General features: G+C 44.0%; 1 protein-coding gene across 2 annotated transcripts in view; it reads left to right on the plus strand.

Annotated features, from left to right (window-relative positions):
- The window catches only part of SLC22A23 (solute carrier family 22 member 23), a 117,360-nt gene extending 95,622 nt beyond the window's left edge, over positions 1-21,738 (plus strand). For both annotated transcript variants that reach the window (XM_065052506.1, XM_065052507.1), the window contains 5 exons: positions 4,968-5,070; positions 8,250-8,482; positions 11,070-11,102; positions 12,926-13,049; positions 17,333-21,738. In XM_065052506.1, the coding sequence (XP_064908578.1) occupies positions 4,968-5,070; positions 8,250-8,482; positions 11,070-11,102; positions 12,926-13,049; positions 17,333-17,690 (851 nt within the window). In that variant the 3' untranslated portion in view covers positions 17,691-21,738. The remainder of the gene's footprint in view (positions 1-4,967; positions 5,071-8,249; positions 8,483-11,069; positions 11,103-12,925; positions 13,050-17,332) is intronic.
- The last annotated feature ends 325 nt before the right edge of the window (positions 21,739-22,063 follow it).

The following is a 22,063-nucleotide window of genomic DNA, read 5'->3' on the forward strand; positions in this document are numbered from 1 at the left end:
TTGCTATTAGAGTTATCGAGTTATACAGTTGCTCTCATGAAATGAGGTTCATTTTACATGCTGTTAGTATTTATGTCCTGTGGTTTTGTTAGAAGGCCATTCCAGCCTCCAAATTGCTCTTCTACTAGGGTGCATTTTAGCATTCAATTCAAATACACTATAGCTGTCCAGGTTCTTAGTCTTTTTTTCTCTTCCCATTTGTTCCCGTCTGTGGCTATCTTTATCTTAAATCTCTTTTTTTCTCTTCCTATGCCATGTGAGCAGACAGCAGCCCCATTCCTTTGATGAGCTGAAGTTCTCCTCTATCTCCTCTCCTTTTATAAATAGGCTTCCCAAGGCTTTAGTTTTTCAAATATTGATGACCAGAATTGTAAAAGAGCACCAGTATTCCATTGTCTGAATTGCAAGTAACCTCACAGACACAACAGACTGGTGCCTTATAGTCACTTGTGATCAAGTAGTATATAACCAAGTCCAATAGAGTATTATCTTCTAGCAGAAGCATTTCCCACTAGTCCCCGAGTGTCTTACCTTGTGTTTTGCATTTTTCACTTGCTTTTGCCACACACAGTCTCAAGCTTACCCAGTTCCTTCTGATTGCCATTTCTGTGCTGTACGTCTGGCAGTGTCTCATTTTGTCACCAGCAAATTTCATTGGCACATTCCTAAGGCTTATGCCAAGCTCCCTAGTGAGGTTATTAAACTAGATTTCATTTTCTGAGAATAAGACAAGTCATCCCACCACTAACCTCCTGCCATCCACTTGTGATTTCCATTTTTTACCCCTTGCTGCTGTCTTCCCATCAGTCAGCTTCTTACCCACCCCATAATTTCTGTATGTGACTTGATAGGCTTCAATAGTTCTTTACTATTAGGGTCTCCAAAAATACAATGTATGAGGCTGCTGGTCCTCCATTATTTAAAATAAATAAATAAGTAAGAGCACAAAGGGAGTTCATGGAGACAAAAGTCCTGGAAAGCAGAAATAACCCTGTATACTAGTAACCCGGTGAGGCTGGGAGTAGGTTGCTTCAGCTCTGCCTTTTGGACCAATCTGCCTCCTGCTGCAGACCTGTCGTGTTCTGGGGATTGATTGAGCCTCTGTGCTGAGCTTCCATAGCTCTTTTCATTTTCAAAGAGCTACTGACAGGATCGTTTAGCAGCCAGAAAAATCTAGCAGAAGTTTATCACCACAGGATTCTTGTCATTTTAGATGTCTTTTTTTGGTAGCTTGATTTGACCTTTGTCTATTTTGTCTTTGCCAAGTGATGCAGAGATAGGTGGCTTCATTTGAAAGTTTTACAGATACTTTCCGATTTTGAAAGCCGTGCTTCTGAAATGCAGAGGATCCCACGAGAATTCAGCAGCATTGGGAGTTGGGAGCTGGAAGCTGGTATGGTTCCCCTCCCCATGAGACTTTTAAAGTCTCCCAATGAATAGTTCTAATTTCCACTGAGATATAAAGAGTTAGCTTGTTGACAGTTTTCCTACTGAGTCCCTGAATAGGAAGCCTAGAGTGTGTGTGGGCTACAGAGTATGGGAAAACTCATAATGGGCCTCTGAGTAAATGGGTGAAAATATTTTTATTTTCCACACTCGCACTTCTGGTAAATCAGTCACAACTGAAATGTTTCATGCAAATTCCTTCGGGACTGATGACTTCAGTGCAAAATTAAAGACTAAGTTGGGGGTAGCGGGAGTTTTCCTGGTGTTATTCTGTACCGGAGAGAGCAGGAGTTTGCTTCCATGGGGTTTTTATAGGCATTGGCTTGACTTCCGTTTTAAGATCTTAATGTTGACCTATGAAGTCCAGACAGCCTAAGAGTGGTCATTCTCCCAATGTCTGTCACAGCCAGTCAGAGCAGGTCCTTTTGTGCAAGCAGGCTGCCTCCAAAGACAGCAAGCCATGTAAATGAGAGCCAGCTCTGTAGCTGATGAATTTTTTGCAAGTCACATAGCTCATTTGTTGCTACCTGAATGATATTTTGGTGATTATAAATGATTGATTTTGTGGTAGTGTGTGTTTGGGGTTTTTTGTTTGTTTGTGGTTTTTTTTTTTTTTCTGAACATCTGACTGATGTATATAGAAATAAAGGATGGAGAAAGTTATCAGAACAATAGATGATGTTGGAGACTTGGGGAGAGTCCTTCATCCAAAGCAGGTGACTTGGAGTTTTAACACATGGTAGAGGGCTGGACGAGTAAATAGCTAGCAGAGCCAGAAGGCTTTCAGTAAAAAGTCAGGTGTTGTTTGCATTCTTTACTGTAAGGTTTGAGGCCAGATTACTTTTTTCTTTCTTTCTTTTAGTTTTGTTTGTTTGTTTCATTTTTTCCTTTCCTTTTTGTTTCTTTTTTCTTTCTTTTTTTCTTTAATCCTTCTAATGCAGCTACATCTGCAATCTCTTTGGGGACATTTTTGTATAATGTTGTATAATGTGTATAATGTGTCAATGGAGTATAACCCCCACCAGAGCAGAAGCAAGGGTCCACTGAAGGGACACTGCTGCATGAGGCAGAGTAGAAAAGGGGTGAAAACCTCCTTGTATGTGATCCTTGCTGTACTTGAAGCAGAGGAGGTGTTCATCAGTTCACATAAGCCATGGGCTAATAATGACATGAGGCTAGAACACCATTTCAGTGGAAAACACAAGAATTAGTTGGGAAGGGCTGATTTATAAGAAAGGCTGAAAAGGGGGCATGAGTGCACATGAGAAGGATGTGTTACAATAAATAAAGAGCATAGGGATTGTAACAACCCGTAATGTATGAACAAAGCAGGAGCGGAGTGCAAAATAATATTTGGCTCCAAAAAGAACTGTAACCAAGTGTCGCTTTTCTTAATTTTACTAAGTTATGGCTCAATAAAGCACATATTGACAATAAAATCCACTTTCTCTTCCCAAAGGAAAAAAAAAGTAAAAATTATTTGAGAAACAAAAAAAACCACCCCAAAATCAGAAAAATACGAAGAACACGGCATCAGAGACTGTCTTCTGCTGACAGAGGAGGAGATGTTTCACTTTGACAGGCCAGATCTGGTCATTCTTAGTCTGAGAGTGAACCGTTATGTCCACATAAAATCTGTGCAATGTGTGCTGCTTGGGTGGTGATTTTCATTGTTGTCCTTCAGCTGAAATAGTGAACAGTCATCAACAGCTCATCAAAACCTTGTGCTGTTTCTAGTGCTTGCTTGGACTTTTTTGATGTAGAAGGTTTAGCTTGGGCTCAATTACAGGCTTTAAAACTATGTTTTATCTAGCTGCTTCAGTTCTGAATTATTTTATTCCCACTTACTCCTTTCCAGAATCGCTACAAAAATCATTTTGACCTTGTTCTTTGAAATTAGGTACCGTCTTTTTGCTGAGCCTGCTGAGTGCTCCCGTGGTACAAATATTAATTTGACTGATTTCCTCTTTTGCTCCACCTCTGTTTTTATGCTTTTGTGAGCTTCATGCTGTGTAGATTTTGTGGAGCAATTGATATTATCAGGTGGTAAGGAAAGTAATACGGCAATATTCTGCTTAAGTACAATCATTAATGTAACATACTATTTCCTGCTTTTCTCAGAAGCATTCCCTGTAGTTACTCTAGAGAGACAAGAAGTGACCTGTGAGCAGTGAACCATTCATCTATTTGCATAAAAATAATGTTTCTTTGGTTTATTATTTTCATGATACAATTTTTAAATCGCAGCAGACAAACGCATCTCTCATTTTATTTGCAAATTTGGATGATTTATCTCATTTTTTTTCGCCACGGCTTGCTTTTACTTTTCCCTGTGTTGCCTCTCTTAAAGAGATGGCCATTCAGAGGAGCACAGCAGAGGTCAGGGCAGGCCAGTGCAGACAACTGAGGACACCCAGGCTAATTGTGTATGCACAACAGGAATGCACACACAGTCCAGAACAGGACCACGCTGCTGCCTTTCAAAGCAGCCGGTCTAGAAAGCAGCAAGATGAGCTTTTGCCCTAAAAAACACTGCAAGTCCGTGCTTCTGGAGTGCATAGTTCCTGTGATGCTTCTTTATAGCTACAGCTTCTTCAGTTTTTACCTTACATTATGCCCTTGCAGCTGTCTCACTGATCCAGTAGCTTGGAAACAGTGGGGTTTTTGGCATGCCTAGGTAGGTGTTCATGCTCTAACCTAATGATATTTGGAAAGTAAAGCAGTGCCCTTCATTTTTGTCCCATTCATTTAAGAATATCAGATGCAATATTTGCGAGGCTTGTGTGTTACTATAGCATTTTAAAGAAAAGTTTGCTTGCAGCTGCCCAGCACTTTAAGGACATGGTGAGGCTTTAGTTCTGAAACACAAAGACATCACAGATGATGATGCCTAAGGGTTTTTCTTTAAGGAATTGTCTTCTGTTTAGGAAATCCATCAGAACGATTTTAAATATTTGAAGGGAGGCGAGGGAAGAGTATCCTAGACACTTCTTTCTGAAACCTGGATTTGAACAAACTTCGAAAGATTCCCTTGCAAAATGGGATAGAGCTCCAGTCTTTTCCATAACTTTAAAGGTGTGCACTGCAGAACTGCAACAGCTCTTGTAACAGAGCTAAGGGACCCTCTTTGAAAGCAATCCTGTAAATGCATAGTCCTGCCTGTGGGGGTTTAAAAATTAGAAGAATCATGAAGTTGTTCAGGAAATTTTATGTCACACTTGCTGGGATCAAGCTTTGTATTGCCCTCATTCTACATACGTATTTTAAACTGGGAGGTTTGGGGTGTGAATGAGTTCTTGGAGACTTCTTCAGCCCCAAATAGGTTAAGGGAGGCTGGAAAGAAAAGGAGGAACCTGAAGTGGACTTTAGGCAGGTTATTTAGCATTTTTATAGCTGCTGTTAGTGAAATTGGTAGTTCTGTGCTCTCCAAAACATCCCTCAGAATATCTGTAGTTCACAAGGGAAGCTTCTCCTCTGTGTCCTCCCCCATGAAATAATAATTTTCCTTTGGTTTGTTTCAGAGCTGGAAAAGGAGATCGCCAGGAGACCGAAGAAAGTCTGCATTGTTAAAGTGGTGGGAACCAGGAACCTGTGGAAAAACATCGTAGTATTGTGTGTGAACTCGTAAGTCTGACCTCTTTCTATCTGAATAGCAGTGTGGCTGGTCACCTGGAAGCAGTAATAGGAAATGATGGAGGAGCTCTTCTGTTTCTTAGTGCGGAACCCTTATTAGTGTCTCAGATAAAAGATCCTGGAAAAACACAGTCTGTTGCAGGGAATTATTTTTTATAGCAAACGTGGAAGAACTCAATGGCTGTTTCCTACAACAGAACCATGTGTCTTCTCAGGCATCGTACTGCAAGCACGTTGCTATCAGCAGTGGTCTCACATGGCCACGTGCTGGTATATGCTCACGCATGCAAACATCTGCTGCTGGCACCCTGGGTGGCTTTTTTGAAATCATTAATGCCACAGGAGTGCAAGTCCAAGTTGTTTACGACTGCTATAGCTGTTTGCAGATGTTTCTTGCCAGTGAATACAGTCTTACTCCCCTGTATAACAGCTGTCCTTTATAGGTCTTCAAAAGCAGGTTGCAAAGTGCTTCAGCTCTCCCAAATCATGTATGGGGCACACAGGGAGAATGTGCAGGCTTGCACAGGGCAATGTGATTCCTGTGTCCTAAGGCTTCGACTTGGACATGCGTACATGGGCAAAATGAACCACCTGCCTGAGGGTTCTGCAGGTTCCAGGCTTTGAGACCTTCTATTCAGAACTGTGCACCTTGTAAAGAGGAAACAGGTGGGCTGCAAACTTGGCCTCTAACCAAACCAAACTTCTAGGAGGGCAGTGGATTTTCTAATTTTTTGGCCTTATAAAATGCCCATTGGAGTTCCTTTCATGATTTTTTTTCAAATTGGAGGTGGGGAGAAGACTGGAAATCCCCCATCTTCTGCTCTGTTTAGAATTACTCAGCTCTCTTGTGGCTTTTTCTTCACCACTTCAGGGCCCTACTCTGCAACCTTCACTCCAGTTAACAGGCCCGTGGATAAGTCCATAATGCAGAGAGGACAGCCCCTGTGCTGGGTGGGTAGATACGCAGAGACACATGGACTCCAGGGGTCAGTCTCCAGCATTACCAGTTGCAGAACCAACTCTGGGTTTATGATACTTGTTTCTCTCCCACCTACCAGTTGGTGACTCCCTCCGTTCTGAAAAAACATTTTCCTCTTAGGCTGAGCTGGTATCTTTAATAGCCAGTGTTAACTGTATTTGTAAAAAATGTGTGTGTGGGGCATTCCCCCCTTGTCTCTCACCCTTTTTAATTACACATATTTAGAAATTCCCTGAGCCAGAACTTGGTAGCCCAGAGAGTGACTTCTGGCAATAGCTCGTGGAGGCTTTTTGCCACCCAAGTAGTACATGAAGCAGATGTGTGTTTGAGGAAATATAATGGCTTTCTTGTTTGTTTTTAAGGGATGGAAAAACAACTATAGAATGTTAAATCTATTATTCTTGTTAGATGAGGCTATGCTAAATTTTTGTAGCATGGAACATAGGGAAGGAGCCTTTTGCAGGCATTTATGAGACATCAATGGAGATAAATGTATTTAGTTTTAAAAGCAACTGTTCTGAGCTGCTCAGCAAGTTAGGATGATAGAGTAATTCTTGGAAAAGCAGGCTGCAAAGCAAAGTGCAGATGATACATTAATTTAGTTTATAGGTCATGGCCTAAATAACAGCTTCAGCAAGTGTGTTTGCACACACAGAAGAGAAGGAGAGAAGGTACACATTGTTTAACTTTGCCCTCTTATTAAATATTGTTCTGCTGACTAATATTTCAGTTATGGGAGGCGTCTGTTATAATCTAGATATCCAAAGCAAATGACATTTTTGTATAACAGCAAGTACTTGTGCTGGGTTTTTTAGAGGGGAAGGTGTTTTGTATTGAGGGTGTATTTTTGAATTGATTCTTAAGATTGAAAGAGAAATTCCCCAGGCTGTCATGCACTCAGCAATTGCATACTCCCCCAGTTGTTTCTATGTTTGTATTAATATCCAGTTTACACTGACAGTGCTTCAAATTCCTGGTATTCAGGAGGATAGAGGTGGATCAGTGTAATGTACCTGCCATTCATTTTTTGGAGACCTGGATCCACACCTGCTGCTCTGTCAGGCACAATTAATTTGTGACATGAGGTTTGTCTGATCTAAATGCCAGAGGCAGGAGGCCTTTTCTGGCAAGGGTGCTTGTGCTGTGACTTGGGGCACCTGGGAGCAGTGACCTCCCATAGCAGCTCTGCCACAGTTTTGCACTATGTCACGGGTGATGCTGGGGCTTCTCATCTGACTTCTGTACCTCTAGATGCCTGCTTTCCCTTTTCCCTCTCCTTTTCCCTCTCCTTTTCCCTCTCCTTTTCCCTCTCCTTTTCCCTCTCCTTTTCCCTCTCCTTTTCCCTCTCCTTTTCCCTCTCCTTTTCCCTCTCCTTTTCCCTCTCCTTTTCCCTCTCCTTTTCCCTCTCCTTTTCCCTCTCCTTTTCCCTCTCCTTTTCCCTCTCCTTTTCCCTCTCCTTTTCCCTCTCCTTTTCCCTCTTCCCATTGAATGAATGCAATGGAGTGGCAAGATATTGATCACTGGCATCATGAAGAAACTTCTTTTAAAAGAAGGGGAGACAATTGCTATAAAGGGTGGTATATATGTGTAGATTGAACTATAGGGCTTATTGTTTCATAATTGTAATAATCATCACAGCACGTCCGACTTCAAATACTTATTTTTACAGGGTTTTCAGTTGGAACAGGCTGACTTGGGAAGTGAGATGCAAACTTTAGTATGACCAAATGCCATGGGCAGGTGGGTCTCCTTGGAAGCCACATGTGCATTGCACAGTGTTTTGCTGTCCGAGCACAGAAGCTGCTTCTTCACAGCAGCACTGGCTCTGTGGCCATCAGCAAATGCACTGGAAACAGAGAGATGTACTTCTCGAGATAGGAGAGTTCTGAAATACTTTGGGAAAACCAGTCACACACCTCATAATGTCACCTGTACCCAAATATTGAGCAGCAAATGAAGCCAGTAATTTGCAAATGTCTGGTTGAACAGGGGTTTTTCTCGTTTCTTTTGATCGTTGCTTGTTTTTACAGTACCACCTAGAAGTCCGAGTTGAGTCTTTTGCACCAAGTGTTGTATTCCTACAGGAGAAAAAATTCTTCTGGCGTTAATGTGTTCCTACATTGAATTACGTTGCAGTGTATGGCTGCCTTCTCAGCTGTGATCTCCTCTTGCCCTCTCGTGTTTCCCCTAGGCTGACGGGTTACGGCATACACCACTGTTTTGCGAAAAGCATGATGGGGCACGAAGCGAAGATGGCAATTACGCACAACTTCTATGCGGACTACTACACCATGGCTGGGATTGCCCTGGCATCCTGCCTGGCCATGTGCCCCGTGGTCGGGTTCCTGGGGAGGAGAGGAGGACTCCTACTTTTCATGATCCTCACAGCTCTGGCGTCGCTTCTGCAGCTGGGCCTTCTCAACTGTAAGTGGAGACAAGAGCTTTTCAGGATCACACGAGTTTGACATGCAAATAAGGGACCAGAAGATAGTAGTATTTCCTTTGTCTTTCTCAGTTTTGACATGCCAAACACCTGCTTAGTTTAAGAAGCTGGTTTGGCTTGAAGGATTCCCCAAACAATTGTTGTCTTAGGTTCATTAACCTAATGAGTCGCTCTAGTGAAGCTTGTTGAGCATTGGTGCTGCTTCTAGGGCTGGCACTTGGAAAAAAAAAAAAAAACAAATAAAAAAAATGCTTTTAATTTTATTTCAGTGAAATAGCCTCTGGGGAAAGAACTGGATAGGGACTGGGAAGGGAAAGCTTTCCCAGTGAGAAAGTCTGCTTCTCAAATGGCCTTTAAGCCAAACAGAAGTTAAAGATGTGGGTCCTCTGCCTGCTCTGAGCATCGTGCTACATACAAGTAATATACAGGTAGCATGACGGAAATATGCAGCTGAGAAATCCTACTTTTGACATGATGGGTATGTATAGCCCATGTGAATGTATACACATGATTTTGAGAGGTGACACAGCTTTTCAAATGGGTTGTTCCTGACAAAACCTCTCCTTTGCAGAGGGTGACTTTTCTCTGGGTCTTTTGAGCTGCTTCAGTTGTTGAAACTGCTACAGAAGTATGCCCTTTCCTTTTTGTATTTTATTTGAGGAAGTTGATGGATCAGAGGTGGGTTGAAGGAGAGGGAAGGTCGGGTGTCCTTTGCCATTCACAGTTGCCAACCATTAGACCCCATCCCGTGAAACCTCACCCCAAGGAAATGGGAAGACGGTTGAGATGTTTTGGACAAACTGGATATGAGAGAAACACCAGGACACTGTTTGTTGCTGTTTTTTCATTTCTAAGTTTAGAAATAATTAAGGGCTTTAATGAGGGAGAGTTTTTTGCATTGAGGATGGAAAGATTTCACATTCCCAGATGCTGAAGGCAGCACCGAGCCAGCAAGACTTGTCCATATTTAGAGACCATGTTTCCTGAAAGCGTTTACTAAGTTAACCTTCAGTGAACACACTATTTGTGGGTGTGTAGAAGGGAAACAAGGAACCTCTTTCATGACATGGAGGAAACTCCAGAATCCTGTGTGTTTGCTCCCAGCTTGGCAGAGATGTTTACATTTCCTTGGAGCACACATTTGCCATGTCCAGCTATCCTAGGTGAGAATGGCAGAAGCCCCCTGGCCCCATCTCATCTCCAGCCCATTGACAGACTGTGGCCATTCACATGCAGATGCATCCTGTGTGTGTGGGACCTGCCAAAACTCAGTGTTCTTGTGGTGGTGTCCATCAGAGTGTCTCTACACTAGATTAATCAAAGTTGTTTTTTTTTTTAAGGAGGTCAGGTGTTTGTTAAAGCTGTGGAGGTAATAAACATGCAATTGCTTAGTGGAGCAGCCATTAGTCTGCTCCAGAGCCATGAATATCTGGTTGCAGTTTTTCAACAAGAAAAACAAGATGAGAGAGGTGGGGAGGAACACCCTGTAGGAATCATTACCACCTTTTCCATGATGAGTTTAGGTGAGTTTGTGAGCAAAGTTTCTAAAACTGAGAGGAGCCTTGGGCTCTAGATGCTTTCTGCTACATTAGCACCTAGACTTCTCTCAGTGCTATGTACTCGTCACTGTTCTCCACTCTGCCCTTGATCTATTATTTGTAAGAGGAGGAGGGAAAGGCAGCCTTGAACTTTGGAGCAGTTCATCTCCCCCCACTCTAGACCATCCCCAATTTCTTCCTCAGAAGAGCTAGACAGTGTTTGGAGAGAAACAGTGACCTTGTTGATTATGAAATCTGTTACAGCCTCCTGCATGTTTTAGTTTAGCATAATTTGGGTGCAATTAGCAAATACAGTCAGAATTTGAGAAGGAAAGGGAGCAAGGGAGAGGGGTATTCTCCATCAGCAGCCTTGCTGTGTTTGGCCCTTCCTCCAGACACCAGGGTGTCACTGGGAATGTTGCAGGAGCCTGGTGGGAGAGCACCAGCAGAACTGCACCCAGCTCCTGCCACTGCCCTTCTCCTTGCTGCCCAGTACTGCCATGCACCCCTTTGCAGTTAGGATGCATGGCAGCTGGTGGTTAGTGTGACATGTGGACCACCAGCTCAGGGTTTTGGTGAGGAAGAGGATTTCCATCTGTGCAAGGTTGCTGATGCCCAGAGTTTTGCTCTCAAACTAAAGCTCTGTTGGCCACTCCCTTGGGGCTGCAGCAGGAGTGCAGCTTCTTTTCTCCCCCTTCATTAACAACAAAGAGGCCTTTGTGTTAATCCCAGTGGTAGTTCTGGGGCTCTTAAAAATGCTTTATCACTGTCTCATTAGAATGCTGTCCTCCAGCTGAAAGGGGCCTGAAAACATGGGTCCTATTTGGTGGCCATGGGAAGATGTGGCAGTCATGACATGGGAAAGGAGAAGTATATAGGGGGCTGCAGGGTATGTGGGATTTACCTTTTTTTCTTTTTTAATTTCTTTTTCCTTTGGATAAATTGCATATGTAATAACAGTGTGTTTTTATTTTCTCTCCCTTTCTCTCTTATTTTTATCTCACTCTAACTTCTGTGATCTTGGATTCAGTGATTGGAAAATACAGTCAACTTCCAGACTCAGGTATGGTTTACAGATAGGTCTGCATCAAGCCCAAAGCACTCCTCTGGGAGTGGGTGCATGCAAAAGGCTGGGGCCAAAGCCCCCAGAGCAGAGTTGCCACTGCAGAGGGGTGCGGGGGGAAAGCCCCCTTCTATGCAATGCCTGGGGACCGGGCTCATAGTCAGGCCTGTTTGTTTAGTTGCAGTGTCTCAGTGTAGCATCTCCTCCTTATAGTCTGACTTGCCTCTGCCTGTCAGGAGAGGGTGTGGAGGTCCCCTGAAGTTTATTTTTAGATATAGGCCAGTGCTTTCTCCAAAAGTCTCATTCTCAGAAGCAACGTTGCCACTTTTCCGTAAAGGTCTGAGATGCTAAAGTCTCTTCTGATAAGGAGAGTTAGGCACCTTAGAAAATACTTCCCCAGGCACCTTATCCCAGCCTGAAGTACTGTAATAACAATGCAGTGACAGGCTACAAGGGAAGAAAGTTTACTCTTCTATATTTGATATAACAGACCTGTCCTTGCCCAGCTTTTCCAAGGTTGGTTCTGCTGAGCAGTCACAACTTCTGTGAGGTCAGTGATGCAGCCTCACCGCCTATGCAAGAGTTGCCAGGGAGCCCCAGACATCTGTAGTTTGCAAGGTGCTGTGCTCCCATCCCTACATGCTGGCAACATTTGCTCTCTGCTTCAGACTTGGGTTGCATTGTAGAAAGGGCTTAGACCTGAACTGGCTGTAGAACATCTGTGGTAGTTGTAACCTAAAAGCCCATGAATACCTCTTGCTCTCCTGACAGCAGATACATTCAGCAAGAATAAAAACAGGTGTCACTTTTCATTGTATCCAATTCAGAGAGTCCACCTGCTTGGGACTGTATGCTGATGAGCAGCACATTCTCCAGGCAGATCTTGGGACTTGGCCGCAGGAAGGTGGGGGAGGTTCGCTGCAAAGCTCCCGTCATTTCCCCAGCATTCCTATCAGGCACAATGTGTTCCCTTCATATGGCACAATAGTCTCTGCAAACACCACAACCTTCTCACTGGCCTGGAAGGACCACGTGAGCTTGTGCAACCCTGGATCAGATACCCTGCCCCTGCCTGCAAAAGGTGGTGAGCAGGGATCAAGCAAGGGATATTTCATAGTTGTGGCCAGGAGACAATTTCCTTTAGCTTTGTTTAGATTTACAGGGGTTTATCCCCATGCTTAATAGATACTCTTTACTCTCTGATACCTTGCTGCCATCCAGCTGTGAAGTGATAAACAGCCTTGCTGGGCATGGTGACCTAGGGGAGTGCTTCACTGTCCCCCCCGTCATCAGCTTTTCTCACCCAGAGTTGTCAGGCAAAGGCTGTCAAGCTGGGGGTTATGACAGAGGCTGCAGACTGGTCACATGCAGGGACTTAGCACAGAGATGGGAGAACTTTTTTCTTTCACTTCTAGTCCTGTGAGCCTCTCCAGTGCCAAAGCCACCAAGTTGTATCACATGTTTGGCAACTTGATGAACACTGCCTGCCTCCACTTGCCTGTCATATGTGGGAGGGAAGTGGCTGGTGCCTAAAAGGCTGCCCAAATATGTGTTTTTTCTTGGGTTTTACCTTTTTGTGGTGGCTGGGCATAAATAATTCAGAGAACACTGTCATTTTTGGCGTGGCATTATGGTTTTTTTCACATATGTTTGTGTCTCACGTGCTTGAGGAATGGGCTTTATAAATACCAGTTTAAAATTAGCATTACAAAAATGACTCATTCTTTTCTAGGGAGAATGAGTAACATAAACGTGTTTTCTTGTTTTCTTCCTTGGAAGTCTGGCCTCATTTGCACTTCTTATGAACACACTTGTCTTGACAGGTATGAGTGACAGCGTCAAAGACAAATTCTCTACTGCATTTTCCATCGTGGGTATGTTTTCTTCGCATGCTGTTGGAAGCCTCAGTGTGTTCTTCTGTGCTGAAATCACGCCCACAGTAATCAGGTGAGACATTGGAGCCCCCCGCTTCAAAAGATGGGGAATAAATTCTTATTTGGTTGATAACTGGCTGTGTAACAACACATTGTACAGGATGGGAAATCCCCCACAAATTGAGACCTCACAGCAATTTTCAGGCCACTCTTAAATTTAACGTCCTTGCAGTCAGTCTCTCTCAGTAACTGCATGTCTGTGGCAGAGAGGCTTTGTTTCCAATGGCTCCACCTTGTGTCCCATCGTGCTGCTCATCAGCAGGGCAGGCATCGTATGAAATGCATTTGTTTGCAGTGCGGTATGGTCTTAACTGCTTAGCTGAACCAGATTGTGGGGTTGAACTGTGTTATTGCTTCGCTTACTCTGCTGGATTTGTACCAGCAGTGACCATGTGAGTCTCTGGCTTCGTACGCAAAGAAAAATTCCATGAGTGTGCAGAGGAGGGCATAGGTGCAGGCAATTCCTTCCTCTATAGGGCAGGTTAATGGGGCGAACTTTAGGGGTGCTATGGAAAGGAGGCGCTGCAACATGTAGTGGTAAATGCTTTTGGTGTGTATAGGTGCCCTGAGAGTCTGCAACCCTGCCTCTCCTACAACACCAATGTGAGGGGTCTGCCTTTATTGCAGATAGAGTCATCTTTCTCTTTGCACCCATATCTGCCTTAACAGAGGCTCAAGGTTTTTCTAAAGAGCAGCACTTTGATCCTGGGCAATAGTAGGAATCAGGCAGGTGATGTTTGCTGGGGAGCTTCCCATAAAATGTCTTTGTATAGTCAGGTTTTTATACCATTTTATGTATTTGCTGTTATCTTTCACAGCACAAAGGTTGTGCTTGTGTGTTCTGGATTATGCTTACAGCAGTGCCACAGCAATTCAGGAGTCTGCCCTGACTCCATGGAATTTCCCAGGAATGTAGGTCATACGGGTGGAAGGGAGAGAGAGTGGAGAAGATATTCTTTTTTTTCTTCCCCCCTCCGAATTATATGCCTTTTCTGTACCTTTGCGAAAGCAACTACCAGCTTGAGCAGCCAGAGTCTCCTTGATCTATGGCCTTTTCTTTCAAGCTGACTTTGTGAATGTATTTTATATATAACATTATTTCCACAGGGAAAGACAGTGTGAGTAGTGAGGAGATTATACAGCAGCCTGAAACACTTAACAGCTATTTACTTATGTGCGTGTCAGTCAATTTGGTGTTTCTATGCATCTTTAGTTTTCTCCTCATCTCTGTTTGAAAGATATATAGATAAGGAATTGGCCACATCAACCAGAAGAAAATCTGCCAAGTAGGGTGAGGTGTGCAGTGTGAACTTAGCAAGCTTTTTTGGAAAACCCCGTTGGAAAACCCCCCAGAGCAGCTGCTGCTGGGCGGAGGTGGGAGGGGAGGAGTGGGGGCTCTCTGTGGGTGCCAGCAGCCCTGGCGCTCCCTCCCTCAGCCCCACTCTGCACCTCGGAGCCTGTTTGAAATACAGACACCAGCCCCCTGCCATGAGAAATCTCATACTGAGGAGCCGTGTCCCGAAGCACCCCATGTGTTTTTTGTTTCCATCTGGTGCCCCATGGCACCTGTGAAAAACACTGTGAATTATGAAGGTGCTGCCTCTCTTGCCTTGTGCTTGTTTTCCTGGTATGCACATGAACAACAAAAAATTCCTGAGAGTATTTCCCGTTATCTGTTTGTTGTTGTTAGTTTGCTTTTGTTTGGTTGGTTTTTTTTTCCATTGTCATATTTGCAGTATAGTCAAACATTAAAAAAATCTTCCAGGATGCACACCAAAACGTATTTTTAACTCTCCTTCTGCCAGGTTTTGGTGGTGCTGGATAAAGTAACGCTTGCTCTAATTACTGACGTCACATGGAAAAACTTTTCTTTTTCCCTCAGAACTGAAGCTGCTTGACCCGTAATGACAGAGGCGTCTTTGTTGTTGCCTTTTCCTGTTTCCTTTCAGCTTGCTTGATACCCTTCTACAGCGGCTTTTAAAACTCACCTCAGGTCCTTCTCGGGGCTTGAGACACAATTTAGCTGTAGCAAACACGGATGTAAATTGAGCCGGGCTTTTGTTGCTCCGGAGCCAGCTTGGAGAGTGATTTGCCGTGTATTTGGGGCTGGTTGTGTCGATTACTTATGTGAGTGTATTAATGAAGTTGCAGGGAGGCCAGTTGCACAATGGCCGCATTCAGCTGGGTTCCTAAATTGCCATCGGAAAGCTGGCAAGTTTTTAATAAGGGCTTTTTGCAGTATTTGGGGAAATCACTGTTGTCTGTGAAAGATGCTCTGCCAGTCGGGAGGATTAAAGTGTACATACATGAATTTTTGATCCAGTCAGTGTCCCAAGAACATTTTTTTAAAATCTGTGCTTGCTGCCCTTTAGCTGTCAGTTAAGCAGCAGTGGATTTTTTAAAGGATTTGGTGAAGATTGGCTTTAACATGGTGGTTGGCTGAGTTAATTTGGTGTTTGAGGGTTTATAGTGCTATATTTTTTAGTATGCTCAACAGTCGATTTTTTTTTTTTTCCCAAGTATTTAATGTAAAGTGGTTCATTTGCCTTCTGTAGTTGTCTTCTGTAACATCCAGTTTTTGTTAATAATTGCATTTCTGCTGCTGGGCCTGGAAAAAAGGCTCCTGAGCCCATCTGGTCACCAGAGGGTTTGGGAATAGATGGCATCTCCCAGAGGAAATGGAGGAATCATGATACCCAGGCAAGCTCGGTGGGGTAGTGGAGATCAGGGTACCAGCAATTAAGCTCATGGTGACACCTCCCTCTGCAGGCGCAGGGCCTTTGGAAAACCAAGGGCAAGCTGCCACTCTCAGAGATGTTGCTAAAATGGGGGCGATGAATTGAGGGTGATGCTGTGGCAGGAGGAGCAAATGGTCTGCCCTGGAGAGGGCCTGGAGAGGCCATGATGAGCAGGAGGGGTTGCTTGCATAGCCAAGCATCAGGAAAGAGCCCTGAATTTGGCTTGCATAAGCAACATTTATGCTTGTGGCTGAGGGGAGATGAAGTTATTTTCACGCTTGCTTTTTTTTTTTTTAAAGCTTTTAATGTGTTTTCTTTTTTTTTCATGTGTGTGCATGTATGATCTCAATATACAAGCACATTGTACTTAATAAATTAGCATTTGTGCCATAAAGAATGTTTTATATAGTTAGCTATTTACAATTTAAGCATTTGACCAATGTTAACCTTGTCATGACCCCTTTCTGTGACGCAAGAATACTCAAGAAGAGTAAGAGAGAATGAAGTGAGGGACCTATCTCAACTTGTGCTGTGAGTTGAGAGAAGGTCTTGGAAATTAATCCCAAGCTCTTGTCATCCTATTCTGACCACTAGTGATTTTAGTGTGTTTTTTTTTTTCTTTTCCTGAAAAAATGCATGTTATTACAACATCAGTGTGTTGAGAGGTTTCATCCACCACAAATTTTTGTGGGGATAATGTTTCAGCACGTGGTGTTTACTATAACGGGTTGAGGCAGTGGCCTGTAAAGTCCTTATCTTCTACTTCTTCTGCCTCCACTGCTGATTGATGCCAGATAGAATCACAGAATAGTTTGGGTTGGAAGGGAACTTCAAAGGCCATCTAGTCCAACCCCCCTGCAGTGAGCAGGGACACCTTCAACTAGATCAGGTTGCTCAGAGCCCCATCCAGCCTGGCCTGGAATGTCTCCAGGGATGGGGCATCTACCACCTCTCTGGGCAACCTGGGCCAGTGTTTCACCATGCTCACTGTAAAAAGCTTCTTTCTCGTGTCTAGTCTGAATCTCACCTCCTTTAGTTTAAAACCATTACCCCTTGTCCTATTGCACCAGGCCCTGCTAAAACGTCTGTCCCCATCTTTCTTATAGGCCCCTTTTAAGTACTGAAAAGCCACAAAAATTTACTTCTGCACCTACTGCTTCTTGGTGTGTTTTGTGTAAGCTGAAGAAGGCTCACAGGTTAAGCAAAATCTGGTTTTCCTTCACTGCATGTGGGAATACCTCTTCTCCTTATGTGGAGGCATTCATATGGGTGTGAAAAGATACTTCAGTGAGCAGAGTCATTTCCCCACACTGAGGCGAACAGTCAGCAATGATCTACAACAGCAAAGCAATGTTAAAGCATTGACAGTGCAGCACAAAAGCTGTGAGCAAACCAGGTTTGCCTTAGAGATTTCAGGTGCGCAGGTACATGCCAGACGGGGTGGGGGTTGTGGTCTGAGGGCCTGTCGTGACTGTGGGCTCCCCAGGGCAGTGCCGATGGGGCTGTGCTGGCCGGAGCGGGCTGTGGGGCCGGGCTCTCACCTCTGCTGTGTTTGCAGGGGAGGTGGGCTGGGGCTGGTCCTGGCCAGCGCGGGCTTCGGCCGCCTGACCGCCCCCATCATGGAGCTCCACAACCAGAAAGGCTACTTCCTCCACCACGTCATCTTCGCCTGCTGTACGCTCATCTGCATCATCTGCATCCTGCTGCTGCCGGAGAGCAAGAACCAGAACCTGCCCGAGAACATCCCGGACGGTGAACATTACACCCGGCAGCCCCTCCTGCCGCACAAGAAGGGGGAGCAGCCCCTGCTCCTGACAAACTCTGAACTCAAGGATTACTCCGGCCTCCACGACTCGGCAGCTGTGAGTGACGGGATCTCCGAGAACACCACTGCCAATGGGATGAAGTCAATGTAGCTGGGTGGATTTTTTTTTCTTCCTTTTTCTTTTTTTCTTTTTTTTGGTTGGGTTTGGTTTTTTTTCCCTTTCTACTCTCTTGTTTTATTTGATGCTGTTGTGCAGGAGGAGCAGCACTTTGGGCAATGGTGTTTTGCACAGGGTTTACAAACCAGTGGTGGAGCAGACACAGACTTGGGGGAATTCAACTCTGCTGCTAAAGCAACTTTTGGCATCTTCAACTGTTGTGCAGACTGCTCTTGAAAAAGTTACGGGGGAAAAGACTCATCTGAGAAAAGACCTGGCTGAAGGTAGCCCTTCAGAACTCTTTTTTTCCTGCCATTAAATATGTATATTTATTTTGATTTATTCTCAAGAAGCACTTTATTTCCTTTTCCTTTCATAGATCACAAAAATGAAGCCATCTTATTATAAGAGGTGCAGCCATTCCAAGAAAGAAACCATGGGGGGGGGTGTTTTCTGTTTTGTTTTTGTGTTTCTTTAAAGGAAAGAGGGATCCACTGCAAAGTTGAATTGACTGAAATTTAGACTTGTGCAACATTCTTCTGCCTGTCTAGAAAGTCCAAGCGCAGAGGTTGCCTGCTGTGTTTGTATACACCAAAAAAAAAAAAAGGAGGAAAAAAAAAAGCAAAACCTGTTGTGACTCAAACTCTGACTGCATTTTAGGCAGCTTGTGTTTGTTTTTATAGCCCATGTGCACTTAAGTTACTTTCTAAATTAGTACTTTTCTTTTTTCACTAAATGCAGTGAAGAAAATCCTACCCAAACAAGCTGATTTTTTCAATGAGGATCAGCCTTCTGCATTTTAAGAGTCTGTTTATCTATTTTAGACAGTTCTGGCTGGTGTTTAATCGCAATGAGATGTAAATGGTTTGACCAATGATGCAACAATTAGTTTTGCTGAGAATGGTTTTCATTACCTGGAGGCCCAGAATCTCTGAGCGACTGCTCCAGGAGAAGAGCAGGAACAAAACATAAGGATATGTACTTTGTTCCAAAAGGTGTCACAGCTGGGGTTCCCACTCCTGGGAAATGGATGTCCTGGCATTGCCTTGTCTGTTTTTAGAACCAGGGTTCAGGTTTTCAACTTCAGTGGGAAAAATACTTAAGTGACTATTGGAGATAAATGAATTGATAGTGTGTGAATAATGAATTATGGTCTGCTGGTGGCCATCTTGGGGTTTTAGAGATGTTTTCTGGTTCTGATGCAAGTATATGCAGTGAACTCACCCAGATTTCCCCCTTCTCCAACTGCTCTCGTAGGGTTTTCATTCAGAAAAAAATAAAATGTACTTAAATTGGATCGATCCTACTCGAGGCTAAGAAAAGTGAACATCCAGTTTGGCTCCCACTGTGCAGATAGCACTGTGATAGTGGCCACTTCTCCAGCCCCAAAACCAGCTATTTCCTTTGGCCATCGGCTTTGGGTTCTCACTGTGTGAATATTGTGAGGATCTAGTTCAATGCAAGGACTTAGCAAACAAACAGCTCTCTTGCATTGTAGTTAACCTCCCTGCTCTCCCTCTCTCTTCTCCTTTCTCACTCAGGCCATCCATTTAGTGATTGCTCAGTAGTGCAGACGTTCACACAAACAGAGCAGCAGGATGTCGATGTTGTATCGAGTGTCCATATGATTGCCACTTTGTTTGATGTACATCTTGTGTTTGTACGCATGGAAAGCGCTCATTTGCACTTTCCTCCTCTACTTTCCCTTCCCCCTCCTCCTTTGCTGTATATATTGTCGATTAACTACTGTACCTAACAATTTCCATCCTCCATTAGGCTGCCGATGTCCTCATACAGGCCCCAATAAATCAGAGATACGTGCTCCCCGGCAGGTGATGCAGTAAGTAGCACAGCCTCGGATGCTGATGAGTGCAAGGGGACAGGTAGACCTGCAGAAGCAACAGAGATTGTTGTGTTCAGAGTAACAATGTTGTCCTAAAGCTGCTAATTTTTGCACAGAGGATGTGGACATTCAGGTTCTTCTCGAGCCTGGTAAGAAACACTGGACCAGTTGATGGTAGTTTTGCCTGAAGTCACACTACTATTTTTTTTCACCTTTGCTAGACTTGCTGCGACAGCAAGAGCCTGATCTTCCTTACACTCGAGTTTTATTGTTGAGCTTGAGTGCAGCTGCCTCTCTTTTTGTTCCATGCTGAGATTTCTGCAGCCTGTGTTCACCTAAGGAAAAAACCCAGGCCTTCCCCTTTCATGCAGTATTCACGTGCCAAATTTGTGCAATAACTTTTGCCTTCCATATGAGATGCTTGTTGCAAGCCACACTCGTTGGGGTGGGGGGAAAAAAATAAAAAAGAGAAAAAGTGGGTTCACAACAAAAAAATGAAGAAGTAAAACAAGTCTTAATGGAAAAAGGCCTGAAAGCAGAGGAGCATGGGCGAGCAGAGAGCGGCGTCCTACCATCCATTGTGCCGTGGAGCCAGCAGCTCCTTCCTGCGTGGTCTCTGTGCGTGTGTGCTCAAGCTACAGTACGGCTCTGGTCAACCATCCACAAGCCTATTAAAGCAGCTGCTCCCAGCACTGCCAGCCATCCCGGTGTGCTCACCGCTGCTGTCCACAGCGCTTTATTGTTTCCAATTCCAGCGGTGGCTCTCTGATGACAGAGGGGCCCAGGAAGAGAACAGTTGTTTAAACATATCAACCTTTATATGATAAACTAGGTGACAGGTACAAGCGGCATTTTTGGTTTTTTAATTCTTATGAATTTGACTTGATTTGCTGCTTTTTTGCTTTTTCTGCCTGAAACCAAGTAGTTGGTACTGATCTTCTGCCACGTGGGGAGCCCCAGCTTCTCAAGTTGGTCTGGCCCTCTGCCTCTGTCATGACAATAAAACACAAACTGATTTCCTGCCTTGGCAGCTCCAGTTTTGCTCTTTTTCCTGAAACAAATCTGTGATTTATGTGTTTTTCCACATACGCACACAGAGTTGGAAAGCTTTTGCCGTGTGCATCTCGTGCGGAGGAGTCGGGTACCAGGTGATGCAGTGGGGCAGGAAGGTGGAGATGTTCACTGAGCTCTGCCTAGTCCCACGGCGCGATGAGGCTCTTGGTTGGATGCACCATCAGCTCCCTGGCCACATCCCCTCCACAGCCATCACCAGAAAAGGCTTTTCTCAGGTGGCTCTTTCTGGCCGCCACAACAGGGGAAGTGGTCAAAGCTGTCCTGGTCCATATTGGCCTTTTTTCTGTGAGCCTTCCACAACCTCTAAGCCCATCAGTGGATTTTTTCTTTGGGTTTACCTTTTAAGGGCTTTCCTCCATCTTTGTAAGTTTAAACAAAAATGTGATAGTGGCATTACGCTTGATCTTGTTTTGGTTGCTTGTGGGGTTTCTTTGTTGGTTTTATTTTGTTTTGTTTGGGCTTCTTTTTCCTTTTAAGGTTTCAGTACTGCTTTCATTGCCAGAGACACTGCAAACAGGTAACACAGTCGCCTGTTTGCAGATGTTTTGTGGCCACTCAGAAAGAGAGTTGTATGACTTTTTGGTTTTGTTGAGCAGGCTTTTTAATTTTTTTTGTTTTGTTTTTTAATGGAAATACTTTACTTAACTGTTGCCTCTTCCCGGAGCCAAACACTGAAGGTCACCAAATTGGAAGCAGAAGTGCCATTAACTGAACTCTGTGAATGTCAAGTCAAGTTGCGCCTGTAGCTGGCACATAAGACAACACTATTAAGTGGGGGGATGATCTCCCCCACTGTAACTCTTCTTTTATTTTTTTTTTTTTAATAAAATGACAAACCTCATTTTAAATGTATTGTGTAAAATGTTTCGGGAAAGGAGTATGGTGTGTTATGTCTAGTGGGTGAGACCTCCCTCCCCATTTCAGTTTCTGATGAAGTTTTAAAGAATCGTGTTACTGTACGTTTTGATCATGAATAGTCTGGTGGTGCTTCCTCATAGCACAAGCTTAAATCAAGTACTGAAAACAGTCTTACAAGCTAAATGTCTGCATGATGTTACATCCGTTGTACCTACTGAAAAGAACTTTGTATGTAAATGTACAGAATAAAATAACGTTGTCCCATCAGTTTGCTCTCCTTGGTCTGGCTCCCTCGCAGTGACTTCTGAAGCAGCCCGGCAGCAGCTAATGTGACACCTCAGCAAACAGCCCTACCCTCCTCTACAAACAGAATGAGCTGATTTTAAATCAAGCTAATTAAATCAGCACATTGATTTGCAGCAAATTATCCTTTACATTCAATCACAGAATTGTTCACTCTGTTTCCCAGGTTATGTAAACTAAAAAATGCCATCCAACAATTGCTGTTTGCTCTTCTGATCCTGAACTGCAGCCAAGGACCGGCAGCTGTTCCCACCAGGTAAGGAAGGACCCTCTGCACCCACATCAAATC

The sequence above is a fragment of the Columba livia genome, chromosome 2 (assembly GCF_036013475.1).
Source record: "Columba livia isolate bColLiv1 breed racing homer chromosome 2, bColLiv1.pat.W.v2, whole genome shotgun sequence".
NCBI classification, from domain to species: Eukaryota; Metazoa; Chordata; class Aves; order Columbiformes; family Columbidae; genus Columba; species Columba livia.